The sequence below is a fragment of the Equus quagga genome, chromosome 18 (genome assembly GCF_021613505.1).
Source record: "Equus quagga isolate Etosha38 chromosome 18, UCLA_HA_Equagga_1.0, whole genome shotgun sequence".
Lineage (NCBI taxonomy): Eukaryota > Metazoa > Chordata > Mammalia > Perissodactyla > Equidae > Equus > Equus quagga.
Genome location: NC_060284.1, coordinates 20,862,593 through 20,888,422, shown reverse-complemented (window position 1 = coordinate 20,888,422; position 25,830 = coordinate 20,862,593). Strand labels below are relative to the sequence as shown.

General features: G+C 42.2%; 1 protein-coding gene across 3 annotated transcripts in view; it reads left to right on the top strand.

Moving 5' to 3' along the window:
• The window catches only part of MCOLN2 (mucolipin TRP cation channel 2), a 49,589-nt gene that overhangs the window by 8,891 nt on the left and 14,868 nt on the right, over window positions 1-25,830 (top strand). For all 3 annotated transcript variants that reach the window (XM_046645038.1, XM_046645037.1, XM_046645039.1), the window contains exons 2-7: window positions 6,663-6,822; window positions 13,971-14,144; window positions 16,045-16,198; window positions 22,483-22,567; window positions 22,672-22,768; window positions 24,251-24,350. In XM_046645038.1, the coding sequence (XP_046500994.1) occupies window positions 6,663-6,822; window positions 13,971-14,144; window positions 16,045-16,198; window positions 22,483-22,567; window positions 22,672-22,768; window positions 24,251-24,350 (770 nt within the window). The remainder of the gene's footprint in view (window positions 1-6,662; window positions 6,823-13,970; window positions 14,145-16,044; window positions 16,199-22,482; window positions 22,568-22,671; window positions 22,769-24,250; window positions 24,351-25,830) is intronic.

Here is a 25,830-nt window from a genome sequence, read left to right as displayed (position 1 = left end):
GCACCGCTCATCAGGCCATGCTGAGGTGGCATCCCACATAAAAGAACTAGAAGGACCTGCAACTAGAATATACAACTATATACTGGGGGGCTTTGGGGAGAAAAAAAAAGAGGAAGATTGCCAACAGATGTTAGCTGAGAGCCAATCTTCCTCAAAAAAGAAAAAAGTTGACCCTAATGAGCAGAAATCAGGGGTAGGGTTAGTTATAGTTTGTTTAAAATTATGTACACAATTAAGTTGGAGGAGAAAAAAAGATGGTGGTGGGGCGGCAGGTGGGACCAGATGATGCAGAGCTACACAGACGGAGGTTCCTGGTTTGGGTCCTGGAAGGCTTGTGGAACCATTCACTATGATGAGAGACAGGAAGAAGGACAGATTTGGAAAGTGGTTTGTCCTGCCTTCTCTGCCCCATCCTCTGTGACTCGTGAGAAAGAGTTCTGAGTTAGAAAAAATATTCTGTTTAGTACCACTGCATCAATACAAGATACCTAAACAGGTCTGATAGGGAAAGGAGCTGGGCCAACAAACATCCATTTCTCCCAGGCTAAGGAGTGTAGGATCAGCTGGAATAACAATCGAGCAACCACATCTAAGGTGTGCTTGGAGCTCTTAAATACTAGGGAAGTAGTCCTAAATATTTTTTGATAACTTATCCCCATCAGTTAAAAGAATACCCACCCTCTCTGAATGTATATTTATTTATATAATGTATGCAGAACCGTCTATACTATAAAGCGGGTAAAATGAACATTTTAAGGGATGAGAGAGATGACGATGTTAAAATAAGTTGCTAAATGCAGTGACTGGAACGTCATTATGACTCCGTAGGATCATTAGCTAATATCTTAGGGCACAACATATATACTTAGGGCCAGGTTCATCATTTAACAATAGTAGATTTAGCCAATATTTTAAATAATTTGATAAATCTGTTTCTTTTTTCCATCTTCTTTTTAGATCAGATTCGCTTTTTGTCTTTTTTTTTTAGCTCATGGCCATCCAAGTTAATGTTAGGAGAGTGTTAGCTTTCCCAGTTTCTTGTTGTTAATTTAGGCTTACATCAGTTTTACAGTGAGTCTCATTGTTTTGAAAGCTTTATGTCCCTTGCCCATTCGGTGAGAGTTAACTAAACTGGATAATGTACTCTAAAAAGTGCTTAAATGGGCCCACATAAATCCTAAGTTGTGGGAATATGCTGAAAACCAGTGAGGGCATCACCATCAAACCCCTACTATGGGGAGTTGCATTCTTCTCCCAGGACGCCTTGCCCACTGAAGTGAAACACAGGCATCTGCCATTCTGACCAGGTGAGGGCATCTTAGGTGTAATATATAATAATGCATACATTTAAACTTGCAAATCTGAACTTCTCTCTTTGCTGGGTTAATACAATTAGAAGCCCTAACCCTTTCTTCTCATAAACCAGCAAATGATCTTGCATACCCGCTGTGTGCACACACCCACTTTGGAGAACACAGGAATAGAAAGCAAACTTTCACGTCTCTTTTTGAGTAGGTTAATGGTCATGCAAGCTGAAAAGCAATAGCAGCCTGGGCTGGTTCGCTTATTTGCTGAGTAGATTGTGCTAATGGGAACAAGGTATCATCATCGAAACTGGTGTATACATTTTTCTGAGGCCAAGGTCAAAAGGCTTCACAGATTCTCATAGAGGTTTAAGACCCCAATGAGATTAAGAATTGCCCATAACTTGTTTTGCGGTTTTTTTTTTTTTGCTTTTTTCGAAACTTTAAGCTTCCCTAGAATCTTAGTCATCAATTTGATAAAGCTGGAATTGCCCTTGGTCATATGAGAGCCTTAAAATTAGCCAGCATCACATGGTCCTGATTATCTGGGGAAAGAGTAAGTTTTCTTAGTAACCGGCAGTCCTCTCATGTGCTTCCTCCCCGACTTTTCACCACAGTACCAGTCTCATGCTTCTTTCTCAAGTCCTGTTTACCTTTCCGTTCTAGCATCTCTAGCTTTTATTTAGCCTACTGTGTGGGTGACTTTCCATTCTGTTTAAGATCTTGTTTTTATGCTTGCAAATACTGTGCTTTTTTGCTTTGATATTTTGGTCCTTAACAGTGCCATTTTTAAGCTTATACAAATCCAGATCGTGCATTTCTTGTAGTTTAGTGAGACAAATAATTCGTAAGAGTCACGATTGCTTTTATTTGCAATTGATGGGTCAGTGAAATTGAGATCTTCATTGTTTCCTGTTCCTTAGTTGTTTGATGGTGTAGTCACTTTCGCTTCTGCTCAGTTGTGTTGTCACACGTTGGCAGCTCTCTGTCCTTTTCTAAACCTGTTGGTGATTTTCATCATTTGTGATGGAAGTTGCAGTATTTCTGCCGCTGTCTTCATTCTTGCTTACGGAGTTGTGACTTCAGCTTTCAAGCCTCTTGTACCAAACACCCAGATGGTGCCCAGCACTAGAGTGTGTTGGATAAGTATGTGCCAAATGCAAGAAGGTTTTAGTCCTATGATATTGTCCTGTCTCTCTTTTATTTTTTTAGTTTTCCTGTCATCACTTTGCACAACTTTTTTCTGCATTGTTGTATTTTTGTTATAGCAATAAGATGTCTGGTGGGGTGTGTGTGTGTGTTTAATATTCTTCACCTCCCAAGGAACTAGGGCAAATCTACAAATTGGGAACAGGGGAGCAAGAAAGAAGCCTCAGAAAAGTAAAGTTTAGAAAGCTTGTACATTTACATTTTCCTTGAGATGCTAGAAGTATTCAAGCAAATATTACCTTTTCTTCCAAGCTTTAGATGTTGTTTCTAAACTTAAGTTAGACTTATTAAAAAACAGCCGTCTCATCATGTAACTTTATTATTCATATTAACTAATTTGTTTTCTGTATTTCTATCATTCTATTATCAGTTGATCCCATTTGACCAGTACCATCCTATAATTTTACCCGGTGGCTCCCGTATGCTAGAGGGGAAAGTGTTTCACGCTGGCTTTCTCGTTGCTCTTTTTACCCTTCACAGTGCTAGAAGTATCGCAACTGCTCTGTCAATACCTACATGAGGAACATTTGGAAGATGCAGTAGTATAAATAACTTAATACAATAAATGATGCTGAGGTTCATTTTATGCTACATTGCTGTTTCTTTTTGGCCTGAGACTCATCTTCCTAATCAGGTTTCCTGGGGTAATGCTAACATCACTTATCGTTTCTTGAACACTTAGTGGCCATATAGTTGAGGAAACCAGCAGCTGGAAGAATTATTTGAAGCCTCTTAAAGCGATTGGGCTGCATTGGGCATGCTCTTCTCTCTGACCCAGGGTGTCAATGTGTACCTTGATTATAGTCCTGAATACATTTTGTCCTACTTTTATCTATTTGCATCTCTCCTTTCCACTGGACTGAGCTCCTGGAAGGCAGGAAGATGTCTCTGGCAGAGCTTGGCTCACAAAGTGTTCATTAAGCGCATGACCTCATGCCCTGTGTTTCACACCACTGTTTTCGAGATAACAACCTCTTCTTTCCTCACTGTGGCGTTTCTCACATTGGAGGCCAGCGGTGGGGGTGGTGAGGAGGAGGAGTTTCTGTGGCCTTATTCTCAGGGTTCTGTGACAACTTCTGGGTGTCCTTTGCCTTTTACTAAATGCAAAGATATTGTGAATCATCAGGATGAGCACACTGGCAACACTGATCCCCGAGGTGAGTAATGGTGGTTAACTCTAAATTTGGTTTGCTCGGACATGCCCCAAAGGCTGCTGTACGTGTGTCCTCTGGGGCCTGAAGGTTCACTTTGGAGGGTGTTGCTCTCAGACACAGTTAAGATGCCACCTTCTCCTTGGAAATGCCTCTCTTGATGCTCCTCGTCAAGTGCCCCACAGCGTGTACCACTCTGTGTTATGACGTGTTGTGGGATTCCCCCTCTGGCTCTCTGAGCCCTTCTCCAGGAGTTAGGCCTCTGCTTCCATAATCTTTTTCACACTTACGGCACAGCATTCCCTGAGCTATTTGATAACTTGTTACTATGCACTTGCAAGACTGTCTCTCCTGCCAGACGCTGAGCGTCTGAAGTTCCGGCAGCCTCTTCAGCTTTGTGTGGTGAGCGCCCAGCCCTGTCGCTTAGCACAGTCAGTGCTCAGTAAGTTGATGAGATCAAATCAAGAGGTAACTGTAGCAGGTACAGGGCAAACACATTTTAAAAGTCTCCTTCTTTTGAAATGAGACTCATTGTGGTAATTGATTTTTCATTTCTAAAAGTTTTTTGTTCTTCCCAAGGTTTTCTTGTAGATATTTTTACCTATATTTGTCTTTCAATATATTAAGCGTGGTTGTTTTCTAATCCGTATCTGATTCAGATGTCCTTGGCCCTGTCTCTGCTGTATTTCTAACCTGACTGTCTCCTGTTACTTTGTTTCCTCCTGTGCCGGGTTATATTTCAATACCTGCCAGCCAGTGTAGCTTTTGCTAGAGTGCCCCCAGTCCTGGGAGGGACACCTGGAGAGGTCTGTGGTGTTTGCTGGGAGACAGAGGGCAATCCCGGTCTGGAGCCCCCGACCCCAGCAGGCTCACAGTTTGACGTTCCCTGGCTCAACCCCTCACAGGGCTGGGTTGGGCCCATATTTCTCAGGAAGGGTCTGTTTTTCTATTTCCTTTTACGTTTCTTTGATTGGGCCCACTCTGGCCTTCTCCGCAGTCCTCTAAGTGTGGGGCAGGCAGTTTTGATACTGGTTGTTTTTCTGAGGGAGTAGCTTTTTGGGGCCCCCGTCTAAATTTGAGGGGCATCTCCTCTTGGCTCTTGGATGGCCGTTGGGCCTTGATTCCTGGCTCCCTGGGTCTCCTTTCCTGGGACCGCAGAACTGAAGCCTAAGAGTGCATGGATAGTGATGGCTCCTACTTTCCCAGGTTCCCACCGTGGCCCGGGAGCTCCTTGCTCTCTTAACAATTCAGTCTTGAGGTGCTTGAAATGTCCTTTGATACTTTTTGGCACTTGGTACTTAGTTTTGCAGTCTTTTACAGGCAATTGTTCCACCTCCCCCCAAAAAGAAACATGCGTTTTATCCAGCATCTTTCTTCTCTTTCTTTCTCTCTTTTTCTTTCTCTCTCTTCCTCCCTCCCTTTTTCTCTCCCTCCCCTTTTCCCTTTCTCCCTCTCTCCCTTTTTCTCATTCCTTCCTTCCTTCCTCTCTATTCAGCAGGAGAATTCTGAATAACCTAGCCTGCTGATTCTGGAAAAAGGAGGTCTAAAAATCAATTTTAAAATGACAAAATCATTAACAACTGAGTATAAGCCTTAAATAGTCTTGAAATAAGCCTTAAAATAGTCTTTCCTTTTTGGGCTTCTTTTAAACTTGTTAGTCAAAGGAGATAATATAGGTCATAAGTTAGTATAAAAATGTCATTTAGATATTTCAGGTGAAAAGATCCCCCAAAATGACCCCCAGTTATAAAAACTTCCCAAGAAATGAGTAGCTTGAATGATTGGCTAAACTTAATAGAATCTATTCATCAAACTTACCATCAAGACTGTTCCTATTACAAGAAACAGAAATCTAACTCAAACTGGCTTAAGCCCCAAAGGGTATTTATTGGCTCAAATTGAAAATCTTGGGATGGATGGCTTCAGGCACAGCTAGATCCAGGAACTCAAATGTTGTCATTAGGTTTAGTGTCTTTATCTTGTCTGTTATTCTGTGTTAGCTCCAATTTCTGGCAAGCTCTCCTATGATGGCAAGATGGCCTCTAGGAACTCCAGACTTATAGCCTATGCTTTAAGTGTATAATCTCCAAACTTTGTCGATAATGTATCTAAGTAAAAGTTAAGCACATATCCCCAATGTTTGTATATTTATTTATAAATTATACGCTACTACATACCATGTTATTCTATATGTTGTATTAATTATTAGTAGAGTTCAATTTTTTAGTTTTTAAGATAAAGAATAACATAGAAATACTAATATTTTCTATAATCCCAGTGGATTGTTTTGCACACCTTACTTTGGGGACTACTTCATGGAAAGAGCACATCTCTCCCATCAATTATAATCATCATCCTGTGAGCACATTTCGTTGATTCTCTTTTGGCCCAGCTTAAATCATGTGCCCATTCCCGAGTCCAGATCCTTTGAAATAGTAAAGCAAAATTTTACTAATGTAAGCAACACAAATGTCTGACTAGACAGAGAGAGATCCCATTTTAACTTTTTAAAGATATTTTATTTTGGATCTTATAACCACTGATATATTGTCCCCCAAAATGGGTTATAATTCTTCTTTCAGTAGAGAGTTATAGAGCAAAGATTCTCTATTTCCACGACAATTGAATTCCACTAGTCTATACTAAATATCTGTGATTTCGCACCTTGGATATCATGACAGTATCCCATCTAATTTTTCTTAACACTCCAGTGACAGGTGAATGCTCTACGTTAAGATGCAGGAGTTGTCAAGTCTCTCAAATAAAATCCTATTTTTATAATTTTTGAGAATGGCCACTTTGAATAAGATGGGTAGCTGTGTGGAAAGGCAGGTCATAGAGGGCCCTGAATGATTTTCAGATCTCGAAAGAGAAAAGGAGTTCACTGGTTGGAGCGTTTTGCTTGTAAGAACGTGTAAAGCATGTAAACAGAAAGTATTAGTCAGGAGCTTCTGACGGACACTGTTCTGTGTATTTAAAAGCTGATCTTCTGTGGCAGAAATACAATGGCTCATCTTGATTCTGAGGTGAAAGAAGAATGTCTGAGGGAAGACCTGAAGTTTTACTTCATGAACCCTTGTGAAAAATACCGAGCCAGACGCCAGCTTCCGTGGAAACTGGGTTTGCAGATTTTGAAGATAGTCATGGTCACCACACAGGTAATTTTATAAAATCGATTCATTTGGTTTTTTCCTTACCCCAAGATGACACTGTTTTCACGTGTTCTGCTGCTTGACTTCTGATCTGAAGAGTCCACACACAAGCTCATGAAACTGTAAGATTATGTTGACTGTGGCGGGCGGATGGTTGGAGTCCAGGTTAGATGGCGACCTTGCTTTCGTGAGGGATTCTGAGGTCGTATCCCACAGCTTCTGTACCTACAGATAACAGGAGAGCTGGATTGGTGGGGATGGGTTTCTGTATCTGAATGAGGCACCCAGGCTGGCGAAGGCTGCTCAGTCCAAGGTGGCTTGTGTTGAGATCTCGCACTGTTATCCAAATACACTTGACTTCAATACACTTCTGAAATCTGCATTTTTGACTGTCTAGACTAGATATATAGAATGCAAAGCTTCCCTCCCATCAGTGGCTGAGCGCTCTAAGGAAACACTAACGCCCTGCGCTCTCAGGAGGCTACAAAGGCCACCTTGGGACCTTTTGTCGAAGTTCACATCGTTGAGCACTTTGTCACCAGTACACCGCAGCCAGCACAGCCGGCCTGTAGGCTCTGGGCCTGTGGCACTGAAGCAGTTTCAGGGAAGCCTCTCTGTGGGCAGCTACTTTGAAACACATGCTCTTTAAAAACAGAACTGAGTGAGGGGGTGTGGCTCCACTGGCAAATAATCACTCTGTTATCAATGTAAAAATGTTTGTAAACATGTTTCTGGAACACAAAAATAAATACCTTTCTAAAAATACCTCCATCCAGTTTTAGAAATGAGAGGAGATTCCTGCCACAACTGAAATTGCATCTTTATTCTGCCTTCATAAAGAGGCCTTTTCATTGTATATACCAGCTCATCAAGTTTTAGGATAACCAAGTTACCTCAAAGGAAACAACAAGGTTGGGGCTGCCTCAGTGGCATAGTGGTTAAGTTTGCATGTTCCACTTTGGCCTCCTGGGGTTCACCGGTTCAGATCCTGGGTGCAGGACAACACACCACCTACCAAACCATGCTGTGGCAGGCATTCCACATATAAAGTAGAGGAAGATGGGCACGGATCTTAGCTCAGGGCCAATTTTCCTCAGCAAAAAGAGGAGGATTGGCGGCAGATGTTAGCTCAGGTCTAGTCATCATCTTCTTCCAAAAAAAAGAAACAACAAGGTCGAGATGCAGGGCCCCTGTTAAATGTGCATGCTTAGTTTTTTTTTTCTTTTTTAAATTTTTTAAATGCTAATTCTTGGTTTTGAAGTTTTAATTTTGGCAACCTACGAAGCAGGTGAATTGTTAGTATCACTTGGAAGGAGGAGAAATAATGTCCCATTTTGTCATTTGGCTAATTTTAATTGTTTCCCTATTACTTCTCTCACCAAACCAGCTTTCATTTCAACTTTCTGATCTATTAATGTTACTAACATTCTAACTTACCTGGGCGTAAGACATCATCACCATCTTTGACTCACCTTCTTTGTCCTGATATTTACTAAATCTCACGGATTCTTCTTTCAAGAGTACGTCTATTTATGTTTCGCTATACTCGCTATCTTCTTTCTAGCACACACTCTTATCTTATCTCATTAGTTACTTAAGGGTATGTTGAAAGCGCCTCGTATGCTGTGCATTCTGTTGGGAATACAGCCAGGAACACGTCACTGCCACTGACAGCTAGCACATAGCGTAGCATTTGCCGTGTGCCGGACATGGTGAGCGCCTTTTGTGTATTAACTCATTTCATCTTCACTGCAGCCCTGGGAGTCAGCTCAGCGATTACTCTCTTTTAATGGATGAGGAAGCTGGGCCAAAAAGACTTAAGTAATTTGCTTACGGCCATTCAGTTAGTCAGTGGCGGAGCCGGGCTCTGAGCCGCGGCAGCCTGGCTCTACATCTGTGCCGTCTTGCTCAGATTGTTCTGCTCTAGAGATGGGGCCTGAGTGTTCGCAGTCTACAAATAGGGGTCAGTTAACCAGGCTGCTTCTTGTCTTCATCTTATGCCTCCCTTTCTTATCCACATACATACCAGTCCACTCAATGCTAACATCAGATTAATTTTTCTTAGAACGCCTTTATTTGTGTCACTCTTCTGCTCAGAAACTTCTGTAGAACTCTATCTCCCACAGAAGAAAATCTTGACTCTCTAGCCTGGAATTCACAGATTTCCCCAGTCTCCTTCCACTTGCTTTTCCAACAGGTTTTCATCTCCAGTTTCCTCCCCAAATCCCAGCCAGCTGGCCCTACCTAGTGATTCTCATCCTGGCTCTGTTTGTTGCTCCAGGTGCAGAGGGCTGCTTTTTCTCCCTCTTCTTGTGGGTGCTGTTGAAGTCCATCTCCCCCGCCAGCCTTGCCTGGCCCCTCAACACACGGTTTTCCTTAGTACGCTAGGATCCCTGGCTGTCCTCATCACGAATTCCGCTTTTATAGAACATTTCTGGGAATTGATCATTTACTTTGTGTGTGGGTGTACCCTGTCTCCCGTTATAAAATTGGGAGGGATTAAACTTTTGTTCCCCTTTGTATCCTAATAAATTTTGCTACTTGGGTGATATCTAATTGGAGTACGTTTCTCAAATACCGTTCCTTCCTTCAAATCCCAGTTTCCCCTCCTCCTCTTGTGTCTCGTTTAGCACTCCATCCTTAAGTATACGGGACGAGTAGCATTTTATCAGGGTTGATGAGAAGGAAACTTTTTTTAGACATTCCTACTCTGCATTCTGCAGTAATTTATAACCTCGAGAGGTGTCTGCATTCTTTTGCTCATTCTGCTCTTTCCTCCCATATTCTTTGTACATTATTAGAGTGGTATCTTGTTTTTACCTGGTACAGAATATTTTCTCCTACGTTGATTTCATAATCAGGTCTTAACTTCAGTCTTTGCCAGGCTGCACTTAATGTGTAATTAGTTTTCTGTTTTATATCCTATTTTCGGCAAATCTTAAGATCTAGTTAGTGGGGTTATGATGCATTTTCTATCAACTCCTTTTTAAAAATAAAATCACTTGGCCAGTCCCACCGTCTCCTTACTCTTGTCCTGTAGGGGGTGTGGTTCTGCCATTGTGTGAAGAGGACTCCATGGTTTCCTCCTCAGGGTTTCTCTCTTCTACTGAGAGATGCTTAAAATTCCAGCCCTGACCTGGTGCTGGGCCGTACATGTGGGTCTTACCTTGTTCTGTGAACCACAAAATGGAGGAAGTTTCTTGTTCCTGATGCCACATGGGGGTGGTTCTGAGCAGAGATTATACCTCTATGTTCTTTCATTCCCAAAGTTGAGTTGATGAGCTTTGAGTTTAAATAAGGTGGTAGCTTAAAATATCAGCAAATTGTATGCCACTTTCTTGGTTAAATTATCCATTCCTTATCCAGATTTTTTTGTGTTTCTTTAGGTTAGCTATCAGTGTGGGAGGAATGGCTCTCATAGTCCCACTTCTAGAGTTAAGTTGGCAGCATGTCAGTTTGAGAGGTAGTGTGGCCAAGTGGTTAAGAGAACAAACAGGCGAGTCAGATAGACCTGGTTTGGATCCTCACTCTGACACTTTCTAGCTGTTCCAACCTGGACAAATTTCTTAACTTCAGGTTGCACATGTATAAAATGGGATGATATCCAGCAGCAGATTCAGTATTTGACTCTGACATTGTGACAGCACTATCCCAGTTCCTGAGTACATCGTAGTGGAGGAAAAGGAAAAGAATCCCTGTCCTCATGGAGCCCAGTGTAATATCTCCCTCATAGAGTGTTGGGGAATTAAGTGAAAAATGAAAGGTATGAATTTTAGGCCCAGTAGATAAGAGCTGTTTGTCAACACCGTGCGGGGTTGGTCTTGCCCACATTCTATCCCAGCCTGCACAGAGGAAGCACTCAGCAAAGAGTCAGTTGTTTTTCATTTGTGTGTCAGTATTTTAAATAAAACTTTCAGACAATCATGTGTGTTGGTTCTCTGCTTTACTTTTTTAGCTTTCCAAAAGCACTGTGACCCTTTCTGGCATCTCCTACAGGCACCATTTACAGATGAGCTTGGAGAACCTTTATTCTTCTGGGCTTATTTTCAGCACAAGTTGGATGATGTGGGACTTCTTATCTGACATTTTTTTAAGAATGGCTGGGTTTTAGCAATTGCTCAATCCTTTGACTTGGCATTTGAGAAATGTGGCCTGGAGAGGCACAGATGCTGAAGAATGTCATCTATATACGTCCTCATACAATAGTTGCAATTCTGAAAAGCTAGCACTTAACTTCTTTTCTATAAGAAAGTCCCTGGGCTGGCTCCGTGGCCGAGTGGTTAAGTTCGCGCGCTCTGCTGCGGCGGCCCAGGGTTCGGATCCTGGGCGCGGACATGGCACCGCTCGTCAGGCCACGTTGAGGCAGCGTCCCACATCCCACAACTAGAAGGACCTGCAACTAAGATATACAACTATGTACGGGGGGGTTTGGGAAGATAAAGCAGAAAAAAAAAAAAAAAAAGAAGATTGGCAACAGTTGTTAGCTCAGGTGCCAATCTTTAAAAAAGAAAAGTCCCAAATTTTTAAACAGAAGAAAATCGTGTAGCATAATAAAAATGACCTTGGAGTTGGACCCAGCTTTCATTCTATTAGGTAACTTAGGGCAGTTTAATGAATTTCAGTTTCCACATATGTAAAGTGGGGACGACAGAAGTAACATTTTCATAGGATTGTTGTAGTAAATGAGATTATGCATGTAAAGCAAGTTAGTACAGTGCCTGGAGTATAATAATTGCTAAAAATGGTAGTTTTAAAAAATTATTCTGCCTTTTAAAGAAGTCAGTTGAAATTTAAAAGCTAAAAAATATAAATCACCATAGTATGTAAGTTTGCATATGCTTGTTAACATTGTTTCACTGGAAAAGTTGAAGAGTCGATGTCTTATTTAGCGTCATGCAGTGTATCACATTAACCATGGAATGACAGCAAATAACAGAAATGTCAGGATCATCTAGTTGAACTTGCTGATTTGACACATGATGAAACAGAGTCTCAAATTGTTTTGGTGACTTAGTAGGGTGAAGATTTGGGGCAAACTGGATTCCCATTGTTTTATAACAGGTGAGGAGATAAAGTGAGTAGATGGGGAAGGGTGTGGGGAACAGGGCTTCTAGAGGTTTGACTTCTCTGCTACCACTGTGTGTGTGTGTGTGTGTGTGTGAGAGAGAGAGAGAGAGAGAGTGTGTGTATGTGTGAGAGTGCATGCACACTCATATGTCTCAACAATAAAAAAACCAACAACCCAATTAAAAAATGGGCAAAAGATCTGAACAGAGATTTCTCCAAAGAAGATATACGTATGGCCAACAGACACATGAAAACATGTTTAACATCATTAACTATCAGGGAAATGCAAATCAAAACTACAAGGAGATATCACTTCACTCCCATCAGAATGGCTATAATTAACAAGACAGGAAACAACCAGTGTTGGCGAGGATGTGGAGAGAAGAGAACCCTCATACACTGCTGGTGGGAGTGCCAACTGGTGCAGTCGCTACGGAAAGCAGTATGAAGTACCCTCAGAAAATTAAGAATAGATCTAACATATGATCCAGCTATCCCACTGCTGAGTATTTATCCAAAGAACTTGAAAACACTAACGCATAAAGATAGATGCACCCCTATGTTCATCACAGCATTATTCACAATAGTCAAGACTTGGAAGCAACCTAGGCACCCCTAAAGGGACGAATGGATAAAGAAGATGTGCTATATATAAACAATGGAATACTACTCAGCCATAAGAAATGATGAAATCTGGCCATTTGTGACAACATGGCTGGACCTTGAGGGTATTACGCTAAGTGAAATAAGTAAGAGGGAGAAAGTCAAATACCATATGATCTCACTCATAAGTAGACGGTAGAAACCAGGGCAAACAAACACATAGCAACAGAGATTGGATTGGTGGTTACCAGAGGGGAAGGGGGGAGGGAGGCGGGTGAAAGGAGTGATTAGCAACATGTGTGTGGTGATGGGCAGTAATTAGTCTTTGGGTGGTGAATATGATGTAATCTACACAGAATTTGAAATATATTATGATGTACACCTGAAAGTTTTATAATATAACCCCAATATTACTGCAATAATAAAAAAATTTAAAAAATAAAACGATTAAAAAAAAGTGTGCATGTGAGAGAGAGTGCATGCACGTATGAGGGAGTGTGTGTGGGAGGAAATATGCATGAGACTGTAGGAGAGTGTGTAAGAGCGTGCATGAGAGAGTGTGAGACACTGTGAGAGAACATGTGAGAGTGTATGAGTGTGAAAGCGTGCATGTGAGTTTGTGTGTCTATGTGAGAGAGAGAGGTTAATTTCGTGTGTAGCTGTGTGTAATTTCCTGGGTTTTTTGGGTAAACAGTTAGTGCCTGAATCCCAAGAAGAAAACTTCAGGGCAGAGGCATACAGTCACTCCTGGGGAAGTATTTCCCTCCTGCCTCGCCTTGTGCTGGACACCATGTAAGGGGGAATAAATAGGAGTTTGATCACCAGGAGGTAGGTGCATGGTGACAATGAACGGGTTTGACGTCACATAGCTAAAGCGAGCCCTGTTATTCTTTCTGCTGCTTTGATGCTGGAGCTCTTGGAGGGGGAACCTCTTGGGTGTGAATCTGCTATGAGTTCCTCCAGAGCTGGAGTAATTGAATTCCTTTGACAATTATTACCTCTTAGCTGGAGTAAGTATTATGTAGGCCACTTTTCAAAACATTCTTAAAAGCTATAGGCAAAACAAAGTTGTGATTTTAAAAAATACTTATAATTTTTAAATGCTAAATCAGTAAAACATGACTTCTTGCTTTACTATGTACATCAAGTTTTAAAACAATTAATTTGAAATCTAAGTATAAGAAAAATAGATTCAGACTTAACTGATTTGAGTTCCTTCTTCTCCTTCTCTTCATTCAAGGCCAGTAAGTCATTGGGAGTGGTAATTTCTTCTAATTTCATGCTATTTCGAATTCCTGATGTAGCTCAATGATGTTATTCTCCTTTGGGACTTGTATTTTGACATTGATGTGATTAGTAAAAACCAAAACAGTGAGATTTTTCTTGCTGATGTTTACAGATAAGGGCTGACGATAGTTAGAAGGCATTTGCCTCCCCTGGTAGATGGTAAAAGTCATACGTTCCTATTTGATTTTCTTTTCTAGCTTGTTCGTTTTGGTTTAAGTAACCAGTTGGTGGTTGCTTTCAAAGAAGAAAACACTGTTGCTTTTAAGCACTTGTTTTTGAAAGGATATTCTGGCATAGATGAAGATGACTACAGCTACAGTGTATATACTCAAGAGGACGCCTATGAGAGCATCTTTTTTGCTATTAATCAGGCAAGTGTTTTGTTGTGAAGGACCTATACTTTAAGAGTATGATACTTGACTTGGTGGTCTCAGCAAAAATAGTTATACATATATTAAAATATTCTAACAAATTTTGCACACTCTGCCAAAAAATGTTTGCTATTTCTGTAGCTATATTTATACACAGCAGAGTTTGCCTATTTAAAATTTTTCTGTAAGATTTATGTATTTTATTTATCCCTTCACACCTACTACTTTGGGAGATTACCCCAGATCAAATAGCCAAGAGGAGATTTATAATCTCAGAAGATTTGATGAATGAGATGCCAAATCTAAGATTGTAGTCTCAATTTTGATGTCTTAGCAGTTATGAGCCTAGCCGAATCTTAAGAATATTGAGTAGGATCTCGATATAGGCAGGTATTGAGAAACCAGATTGATGGGCCTAAAGAAAGCATTTAGGGGAGAGAAATTGTTATTTTTTCTCTTTCATTCATTCATTCAATAAATACTTGGGTCCCTAGTATGTACCAGCTACTGTTCTAGACATTGGAGATATAGTGTGAATGAAACAGACAAAAACCCTGTTCTTATAGAACTGAATTCTGGAGGGGAGAGCCAGGCCAGTGGAAAGAAGTGAGATGTATAGTACTGAATGCTGACTCCCTGAAAACACCACCAAAAAAACAAGTTGATAAGCAATACTGAGCTTACTGCTGATAGCAGTCAGGGAGCTGCTCCTTGACCATTCCCCGCGGTTCCTTCGGTGGAGAGGGCAAAATCCAGATATAGTTCTGAAGTCTGTTTTAAGGCAGGTCTTTCAATGTGAGGGGTGCTCGATTAGAATTGGGTAAAGATCGTGAGATAATAGTTTAGGACTGGTGGACACACAAGTGAGGGTTTGTGGGGAGAGTGGTTTCAAAGAGTCTTGGAGTTGTTAGACTAAATCTTCAAAGTGGTTATCTGTTTAAATGAGCTTTTTGGATGTTCCTGAAATAAACAATACCGTTATTTGCAACTTTCATGTTCCTGGGCAAAAGTTTCCTGGAATAATAAAGTCATGTTATGAAGATGGGGCTAGTTGAGCCCTGTTAGTGCAGAGAGGCGAATGGTCACATCGTGTGAATGTGAGTTAATATGAGCTAACGTGAGTCATGCGAATGCAAGCTGGGGGTGTGGAGGGCTTGGGTCTGCAGGGGCATGTCCGGAAGTGATGGCTGCTGTGGAATAAGGCAGGGCGAGGACTGGGAGTGCCTGGTGCTGCCTGTGCACTGCCCATGGATGTTGGCAATTTGCATTGGGTGGAAAGGGAAGGCCTTGCTGATGTGGAATCAAGACCTGAATCAAGACCTGAGGCCTGACAAGCTTCGGGAACTGTCTGGAGGTCAGTGTGGCTTTGGAAGGTGAGGGGTGGGGGCAAGGGACAGTGTCTGCTATAAGGTCAGCAATAGGCTTTGGCTGAATGAGGCTGGAGTCTACGTCAGCACGTTTACTTCAGTTTTGAGTTCTGTAAGTGTGTTTCTGTCCAACTCGAGAAAATTGCCTTGTGATATTTTACATCAGGGAGTTCTGTTGAAGGATATGAGATAAACAAGAAAAAAGAGCTAAAAGCGAGGGGCTGTCCCAGTGGCAAAGTGGTTAAGTTTGCACACTCTGCTTTGGCGGCCCAGGGTTCGCGGGTTCAGATCCTGGGCACAGACCTAGCACCGCTTGTCAAGCTGTGCTGTGGCAGCATCCCACACAAAACAGAGGAAGACTGGCATGGATGTTAGCTCAGCAACAATCTTACTCAAGCAAAACGAGGAAGACTGGCAACAGAGGTTAGCTCAGGGCCAGTCTTCCTCACAAGAAAAAAGAGAGCTTAAAGTGTATTCTATAACTTCTGATGAAACTCTTAAAGCTCATAAGTGTTTTTATCTATTTTTAATAGTATCATCATCTAAAGAACATATCCCTGGGGACCCTTGGTTATGGAGAAAATGAAGACAATAGAATTGGCTTAAAAGTCTGTAAGCAGCATTACAAGAAAGGGAGCATGTTTCCTTCTAATGAGACGCTGAATATTGACAGTGACACTGAAAGAGGTAATGGAGTGATAATTTCCTTATATGCCTCTATCGTCGACTGTGGTAAGAGCAAGAATGCCCTCATGTGCTGGCAACCCAGATGGAACAAACAGCTGTGCTTTCGTGACAGCTAACCTACTTGTGGCTTTTACCATTTGCCTGCAAAGGGCTTCGGCTCAGGAAACCGAGGGTCCATCGTGACAGGACCACGGAGCATTCGTGGATCTCTTTGGTACAACACAAGATTGTTGATTTTGGGGTAAATGCACAGGTGTTTCCTGTTTTGTTAGGTTTTTCCCTCTATGAGGGGGCAATTTGACTTTTTGGAAAAAGAAAAGTCTATATTTATTAACCGAAATAATGTGTGTCCAAATGCTTTATACTCTTTATTATTTGTAGAATATGTTAATAATCTTCAAAGGTGAATTGTGATAAGCAACTCATTTTCTCTTTGAGGATATCACTTGGCAAAAAGTTAACATCCAATTGAGTAGAATTGTTTTCTGCTGTTCTATTAAGAATTTAAAAGCACACAATATGTAAAGTTTTTGACTTAAGGCTCTAGGGATTTTATCATTCATTCAACAAACCTCTGGTGTACATCTGCCGTGCCCAAGGCACTCACTGTTTCATGTACTGGGGTTGCAAAGATTAATTAGTCATGGCTCCTCAAGTAGCTAACAGTTCAGAAGTGGGAGTCTGAGTAGCAGTTTAAATTTGGAATGGTTTTATTAAAATGAGCGTGTCACACAGTTCATTTGACTATATTTCCTGTAATCCAAATTTAAGGTGCCTCAGTAACACAATAGGAGAACACACCTATGAGATGGAGGTCCTAACTCTGTTTCCACAGGCTGCCTGCTTAGAATCTCTTTAGGAGTAAACATATCCCCTGCTCTTGACTCTGAAAGAAGCAGCCCATAAGCCAGCACCAACAGGGGCCCTGGTCGCTTTCAGAAACTATCTAGGTGTCAGTGGCTTGGTCCTGTGGCCAGGAGCCTTGCAATGTCACATGTCTTACTGCCCTGCAGGCTTCTGCTATCCTGGGATCTCTGTGGGAGCCAGCCTGCAGGGGCTAAAGCTGTTTCACACCGAATCTGCTTCCTGAGGCTGTCAGCTGTGCTCCTCCTCAGGCGTTCTGTTACTTGTAGAATATGTTAATAATCTTCAAAGGTGAATTGTGATAAGCAACTCATTTTCTCTTTGAGGATATCACTTGGCAAAAAGTTAACATCCAATTGAGTAGAATTGTTTTCTGCTGTTCTATTAAGAATTTAAAAGTGCCCAGAGTGTCCCATAGGTGGAGCTGAAAGCTTGTGTGGTGACCCTCTGCTTCAAGTAAGCCACGGGCCACTTGGCCTCTTAAAAAGGTGCGACTCAATCTGATGCATCATATGACTATTTTCCGGTGATTCATATGTTGTTTTCCTCAATTGATTTTTCTTGGAAAATCAATTAAAGAAATGTGGCCAAAGTCAATATCTGTGGCTACATAGGACAGGCAGTGCCAGAAAGCAGGATTTATTCCCTGACCATTGGACAGTGATGCCTTTGTTCATTTCCTTTCTATCAGAATATGGAATCTTTTTAACTAAATAGAGAGAAGATGTTTATTAATTTGACTTTTTTAAGAGAGATGGCTTAAGCAAGTTAATTGTATTTTTTGACTTGTTAAGTATAACTTGTCAAAGAGAACATTTTGACATGTCTAGTCAAAAGATGTAAAGAATATTCTTAAAATAGTTGATACTGGATTTTAGACTTCCTTTTCTTGGAGGCATTGCAGGAAGCCTGAAGAGGATAGAAACAGGAATTGAGCTTGACTTCATTGGTGTGGCATTACAGTTTAAGTAGGTGAATTAGCAGAAGCTGTTCTGATTACCTATTCATGAACTGCGCATTTTCTTTACTATTGAGAGAAGCATCCTTCGGTGTGTTAAATGCAGAGATCTTTCTGCATGCCCACTTCCCACTGGGTTTACGTTTAGTTGCACGGTTGATTGTGTAGCTCAGGGTTTCCCTCACTTCGTGCTCTGGGCATATCCTCCCGCTCCTGCCTCTGGACCTGGAGCTTTACCATTTAGCCTCATGGGGGGACTCTTTGTTTTTGTTAAAAAAAACAACCCCCGCCCTTTTTTTTTTCTCATAACATTTAGACGGCTGTCATTCTAATACAGTGTTTCATTTTCTTTAACACAGATTTTGAATTTCTAATGTTCTCCTTTCCACATGTCCTTAGCATGAGACATTATGACCATTTCATCATTTTCCCCGTTGTTTTCAGAACACAGCTAATCCCCCTCCTTTTGTCTCCTTTGCTGGAGTAGTCTGCCCCATAAATGAAATTCATTTGAATGATGAGGCTGCTACTCGAATATCGCTTTGTTTTGTCTGAGGTTTGATGTCTTGCTTAGGGCTTTTGCCATCCTTTTCAAAAAAATCTCAGTTCTTAGGTTTTGCTGCCACCAGGTGCTTGGTGGCCTTATTAGCAATGACTGTAGCATAAGGGCAGCCAGACTTTAGAGAGTTCTGAATGTGTATTTAGATAAAGTGTAACTCTATAATTACAATTGCAAAATTTGAATAACCAAATAGACTTTTATAAGGCAAATTTTCAGATAGTGTAAAATGAAAAAATGCTGTCATATTTCTCTGAATCTAAGATGCTATCAATTTTTTTTTAAAGACTCATCTGTTTTAGAGACATTTAAAAGGGAAGAAAATAAACATTGAGAATGAAATACAGGCGAAGAATTTAGTCATTTACTCAGATCAGTTTAGTTCAAATGTGGTTTTTTTTTTGGTTGTCACCTTAGAATAAGAATGTTAGAGGTAGAAGGACCTTAAATATCGTCAGTTTGGCCTTCATTTTGCAGTTGAGAAACTGGAGCTCAGTCAAGTTGGGTGACTGAGCCAAGGTTATATAATATTTAGTGATAGTAGGGCTTTGCTACTCAAGTCCAGTAACACGAGCATCACCTGGGAGCTTGTGAGAAATGCAGGCTCTCAGGCCCACCCTGGAGATACTGAATCCCAATTTGCATCTTAATCAGATCCCTAAGTGCTTCATGTGCCCTAACAAACTTTGGAGGCCTGGTTCAGTGCTCTCCAGCTGAATGAAGCCTTTGGCTGTGCACAGACCTCTCTGTTACTGACTTCACCCAGTTTCCACTGTCCCTTGCCACCTGCCGTCAGTGTCTCCTGTTCCCGGCTTAGATACCTCTGGCCATCAGCGTCCCTCCCTTACAAAAGCTGGAGAGGCACTCGCCTCTCCCTTCTGTCCCACCTGGCTCCTCTCAGCCGTCCCTAGGGTCTTCCCCACCTGCGCCCAGTGCCCTGGCAGCTGATGCCTCCTGGAGAAGCGTGCCAGAGCAGAACACGCTCATCTTGCCACCAGGTCTTCAAAGCTCCCGGCACGGCTTCCCTCCACTGCCTTTCACCCTCGTATTACAAAAGAACACAGAGCGAGGCCACAGTTAAGGCCTCACCTGAGCACCGGGGCTCCCTGCTTTCAGCTTCTGAGAAGTCCAGCCCCTCCTCTCTGCACCCAGATTTACACCTCTGAGCTGAATTCCTCTCTGAACTCTGGATTCCTGTATTCACTTGGCTGCTTGACAAGCGCTCTGTGATGTCTCATAGCGATTTCAAACCTGCCATGTCCAAAACAGAACATTTCAAACCTCCCCCCTCCCGACCCCTGGCTCAACCTCTTTCTTCTTAGTCTTCCCCATCTCAGAAAACAATACCAATATTTTCATATCCTGCTATAATATCCCCAGCTGCTCAAGCCCCGAATTTGAATTTGTTGATTTCTCCATTGCTATTGCCACTGCTGTAGTCCAAGCCACTGCCACCTCTTGTTAAGACTGGTCTCCCTCCTTCTAGTCTTGACTCCTCCACCCCTGCCCTGCCCCACAGTGACCGGAATGATATTTTTTGTAAGTCGGGTCATATCATCCCTAGCTTAAAATCCGTGAGCGGCTTCCCTCCCATTCCATTTGGAGTAAACCCCACAAGTCCCTAGAGGAGCTGGTCACCCCCTGCCTCTCCAAGCCCCTTGCCCTGCCGCCATTTCCCTGTCCTAGCATCCTTGTTTGATGAACAAGCTGAGCTCGCTCTTGCCTGCCTTTGCTCCACTGGAGCACTCACTCTGGATCTATCCACAGCTACTTCTCTCTCCTCCCTCAGGTGTCAGTGCAAACACCCCAGCCCTGAGAGCCCTTCCCCAGCCCCCGTCCCCAGGTACAGCCTCCCTGCCCAGCTGTCCTCCATCCCTTCACTCCATCTTCAAAGTACTTCTCCCACTGTGAAATCATCTTGTATGTATTTTTCACTCTTGGTTTATTTCTGAGACTGCAGTGTGAGCTCCACACCTTGTCTGTCTGGTTCACTGCTTTACCTTCAGTGCCTACCACAATGAGCCCATAAAAGCTCTCAGCAAATATTTACTGAATAAATGAATGAGTAGGGTAGGGAGCCTGGATCTTTTGATGTTGTGAAATAGGCGCCCAGAGGTCAGCCTCATCAGTGTACTGGTGAAGAGCTCAGGCTGGAACTGAGCACGTGTGGATTTAAATTCTGGTTTGCCACCACCTAGCTGTGTGACCTTGAGGAATTTTCTTGGCCTCTCCATGCCTTGGTTTGTCCATCTGTAAAATGGCAACAATAGTGCCCATCTCACAAGGTTGCTTTGGGGATTAAACAGGACAATATGTTAAGTGAGAGAGCATATAAAGGCGGTTGCACAGTGCCTGGCAGAGAGTAAGTGCCCTGTGTGTCTTTGCTATTTTTATCATTTTCAGTCTTTTTCTGTAGAAAACGAGTTTCTTTCAGTTAAAATCCCTCACTTTACCAGTCAAGGTCCAGTCAGGAAAACCAACCTTGAGTTGTTTCTTGACATTAACAGTCCATTTGCCAAACACACAGAGGCACCCCTTCTGACACCTGCCTTTCTTCAATAATGTGCCTGTGGAGTTGTCCATTCAGCTCCATGTCCTCGTTTTTGGCCCAGGAACACCTAGTTTTTAGCTAATGTAGGTGTGTCTTACATGTTTTGCGTGCCAGCTGTGTGCTAGGCAGTGGTGTTTAACAACACACAGCATAGTTATGCTCCTGCTCTCCAAGGCCTGATCCTCTGGTTGAGCTGCAACTGTGGGACAAGAGTCTCAAAGAAATAGCCATTGAGTCACCCAGATTCTCGAGCACCCACTGAGTGTCAGGCACTGCAGCAGGCCCTGACTTTTCCATTTCAAGGGCAGCACAGCCTGGACGAGCGAGGCTGGCCTCACACCAGTTCTGTCATCAGGGCTCTGTGACCTGGAAAGGCGTTGACCACAAAAGGCTTTCACGGTCTCTAGACTTCCTCGGAGTCCTGCCAAGGTGTTGGGCTGCACAGTCATGAGACTAATTTTTAGACAAGACTCTTGAATCATTCTTTTATAGTTTACAGCTCATAATTTGTTTTTACTTGCGTATAACTTAAACTCCTTTCCTTTTCTTTATTTTTTATTTTGAAAAAGTGTCAGACTTAACAGAAAAGTTGCAAAGTAGCAGAAAGATTTCCTCGTATACCCTCCATTTCCTAAATGCTTACGTTTTACCACATTTGCTCTGTCCTTCCCAGTATACACATTTCTCCTGAACTGTGTGAGAACGAGGTGCAGACACGCTCTCTCTTTGCCTCTAAATCGTTGAGTGTGCATCTCCCCGAAACAAGAGCATTCTCCTACATAACTACTGCACGTGCTCAAGAGCATGAATGAACACTGCAATACTACAGTCTACAAATCCTATTCACTTTTCATCAGTTGTCCTAATGTTTATAGCAAAAGAAATGCTCCTAGCCTCCCCAGTCCAGGATCCCATATTGCGTTTAGTTATCATGTCTCTTTAGTCTCATTTAATCTGGAGCAAAATAAATTCCTTGACTTTGTTTCTTTTAATGTCCTTGACATTTTTGGAGAGTAGAATGTCCCTCACTTGGGTTTTTCTGTTTCTTTATAACTACATTGAGGCTATGCATTTTGGGCAGGAATACCACTCAAGTGGTACGTTATTTCAGGAGGTACATGATGTCTGTTTATCTCATTACTGGTGATGTTAACTCTGGTCACTTGGTTAGGGTGGTATCTGCTGGGTTCTCCACTGTAAAGTTCCTGGGCTTCCTGTTGTGAATAGCAAATATTCTGTTGGGAGATCCTTTGGCAATTTGTAAGTATCCTGCTCCTCATCGCTCTTTGGCCCAGTAGTTTCAGCATCTGATCCTTGCCTGAAACCATCACTGTTTTCTTTCATTGCCTTAGACTGTCTCCACATAGACCTTCAGGCCCTCTCCAAGAACCCTCAGGACTGGAAGAACTCATCATTCTTCAGACTGGAATTTTATCGGTAAATGTTTTTAAGTCTTATTTTCCAGGAGACAGGGATGGGGAAAGCAGAGTAGGATGGTATAAGACTGTGACAATTTATACCTTGTAATATTTTTTATTCAGGCTCTTACAAGTTGAAATCTCCTTTCACCTTAAAGGCATTGATCTACAGACGATTCACTTCCGAGAGTTACCGGACTGTTACATCTTTCAGAATACGGCAAGTGTCTGTTACTAAGCCCCCTTTTATTATGTTTCTCTTCTCCTTCTGTAGATGTGGAGTATAAAACACATCAGCCTGTAGATGTGCAGTTGTGTTTAAAACAGTTTTAGTGACATTTCTATAGCATTGTTGATCCAGAGACCATTACCTCTGAAAATGAAGCAGGCTCTTTCCAACGTTTTAAAACTAGATTTCTGGGATGAAAAGAGGGGTTTTCAAAATTGGCTTTGACCTCCTGCTCTCCTAACACATTAGAAAAAAAGTTTATGATAAGTGTTTTAAGTGTCTACAATGTTTTTCTCACTTTCGAAGGAAGGTCTTGCAAATGTTGTAGCAGATGTTTTGAAACCTCGAGGCAGAGACTGCCCCCTGGATCTGGAGGCCCATCTGTAGAGGGTCCACTGTGGCTTCCTTGCTTTTGCGAGGGGGCGTGTGTGGAAGAGACTGCTCACTTTTGTGAACTTCACAGGCAAAGGGCTTGGAGAGCCGCATGTGCAGGTGATCTATGATGAAATCCACAAGCACTGAGCATCTCTAAACACAAGCCACACGCTGTGTGATGCAGGAATGTCGCTGTGACCAAACCAGAGGTTCAAGAGTTAAACCACACAGGCCTCATTTCTATACTTAACGCCTATGACTAAACCGCCACTAACCCCGCCGCTCGGTGCTGAGGTCTCATTTTCCCCCAGGAAAGCCCCTAAAATACTTCTCTCAAAGCCTAAAATACTCAGCATCTATCACTTCCACTTCGAATGATTGAAACAATGTGGAAGATTGAGGGCATTTGGAAATCTTAAATTCAGCCTGCAGCCTCGGAGTAATGCTTGTCATTTCTGAAAGCATTATATGTAGCACTTGAAGCAAATAGGAAAAGAATTTCCAGGGGCCGGCCCCATGACCGAGTGGTTGGGTTCGCATGCTTTGCTTCAGCGGCCCAGGGTTTCGCTAGTTGGAATCCTGGGCGCGGACATGGAGCCGCTCATCGGGCCATGCTGGGGCAGTGTCCCGTGTGCCATGGCTGGAAGGACCCACAATTAAATATATGCAACTATGTACCTGGGGACTTTGGGAGAAAAAGGAAAAATAAAATCTTTAGAAAAAAGAAAAAGAATTTCCAGCCTAGTAAAATCCTAGACTTTCATACTCAAAGGATAAATTGAAGCAAATGCTTTAAATTCCATTCAGTGTAATAACCAAGATCACTGTGGTTGTGTTCTCTTGTCAAAGGCTGATGAATTCTCATTTTTGTTCCTGGAACTGGTTATGTTTTTGGTCTAAGATTTCTCTGAACCCGAATGCAGATTCACCCTTTGGACCATATTTTCTGTTAATAATAGAAGGCTGTGAAAGAATCAGGAGATGAGGACATTTTCATCAGTATAATTCATTTTGGATCAGCATGCTGTTGGGATGCCATTGATATTTTAAGTGGAGGTGATCTCTCAAGTCACACTCTCCAAACCTTTGTCTCTCCAGATTACCTTTGACAATAGAGCTCACAGTGGCAAAATCAAAATCTATTTTGACAGTGATGCTCACATCGAAGAATGTAAAGACTTGAACATATCTGGATCTAGTAAGTATCTTACATGCTTGCCCATTGTGGATTACGGATGATTTTTAACATTTTCTTTTGGGATTTAGGGTGTTTAAATGCTCTATTTGGGTGGCAGTGGGAAGAAAGAGCTCCAGAAAACCACATTTTGAGACTTCAATTCTATATAGAGGACCCCCAAAGCCTTGCATTTTTGTCCGATTCAGTAAATATTGATTACACACCTCTGAGGGCAGTGTGGCCCAGTGGTTCAGAACAGCTTCTGGAGTCAGACTACCTGGCTTTGGGTCTTGGTTCTGTTTACTCTACCTGTGACCTTGGACAAATTACTTAACCCCTCTCTATTTCAGTATCTTTCTCTGCAAACTGAGAGTAATAACAGTACTTTACCTTCCAGAATGTGGAGTATTAAATGAATTGGTATGTAAAGCAAAGCACTGAGAACAGGAGTTGTCACATCCTCATTGCTAGGTACTCTGGAAAAGAAAGAAAACTCCTTAGTGAGGAGACTGACGTGCTTGGAGACTCTCTAATGTGTCATGGGTAGGATAAGTGGTGGAGCTACAAAAGGGATGAGGATAAAGTAAGCAAAGGCTAATTTTGACTGCGGCGGAGTGGGAAATAAGATCTTGGAATTACTTTTGGAGAAGGTACGCTGAGTCTTTGACAATGGAGGGAGGTGAAGGCCTTCAGAGCCCGGAAAGCAGCCTGAGCGGACACTGGGTCATTTACTCACTCATCACTCGGAAAACACATCTTACTCCACAGTGTAAAATGGGCTACACAGAACCTGCTCTCACAGAGGGGTTGGGATGATGTTAATGATGGGTGGTCAGGATTTTTTAATTTGCAAGTTTTGTTTAACTGGATTTGCCTTTGACCAGATTATTAGAACAAAATAAAATGTGAAATACCTGTGGTTCCTAATAATTTTAGATTTGTTTTAAACTGGATTTGATCTGTGGACTGTTGCTTTTCAGCTGTATAATATGTCCTGATGATTCTGAAGTTTTGGTTTCACCCTTTCCGGTAACTAGCTCAAGCCTCTGATCAGAATAGACAGTTTTGGTTTCCGTTAAAAAGTGGTTACTCTTCCCCAGCGGGCACATACTGTCTCCCACAGAAACACACAGATCAGATGCATATTTTCCAAGTCCAAGTATAGTTTGCAGCTATTTTATGTGAAAAAAGCTCACCTTTGTCACATATGAAATGTGGTTTGGAACAGTGATTGTGACCGAATGAGTTAGTCAGACATTGCCAGAACCCGGTTTCCTTCCTCCCCACAGGCCTCCTCAGAGCGTGGGGAGCTGCTCTTCCCTGTGCCAGAGCAAGGAGCTCTGGCACCCCCCGTGGCCAGTGAGGAAAAACACAAACCACACGGACCACTGAGTAGAAATACTGACATTTGTACATTTCTCCCAGAGCTGTGTCCTAAGAAACCAGATTCTGTCACTGGAAGAAGACAGATGGAAAACAAAATGATGTGGTGTGAAAGCCT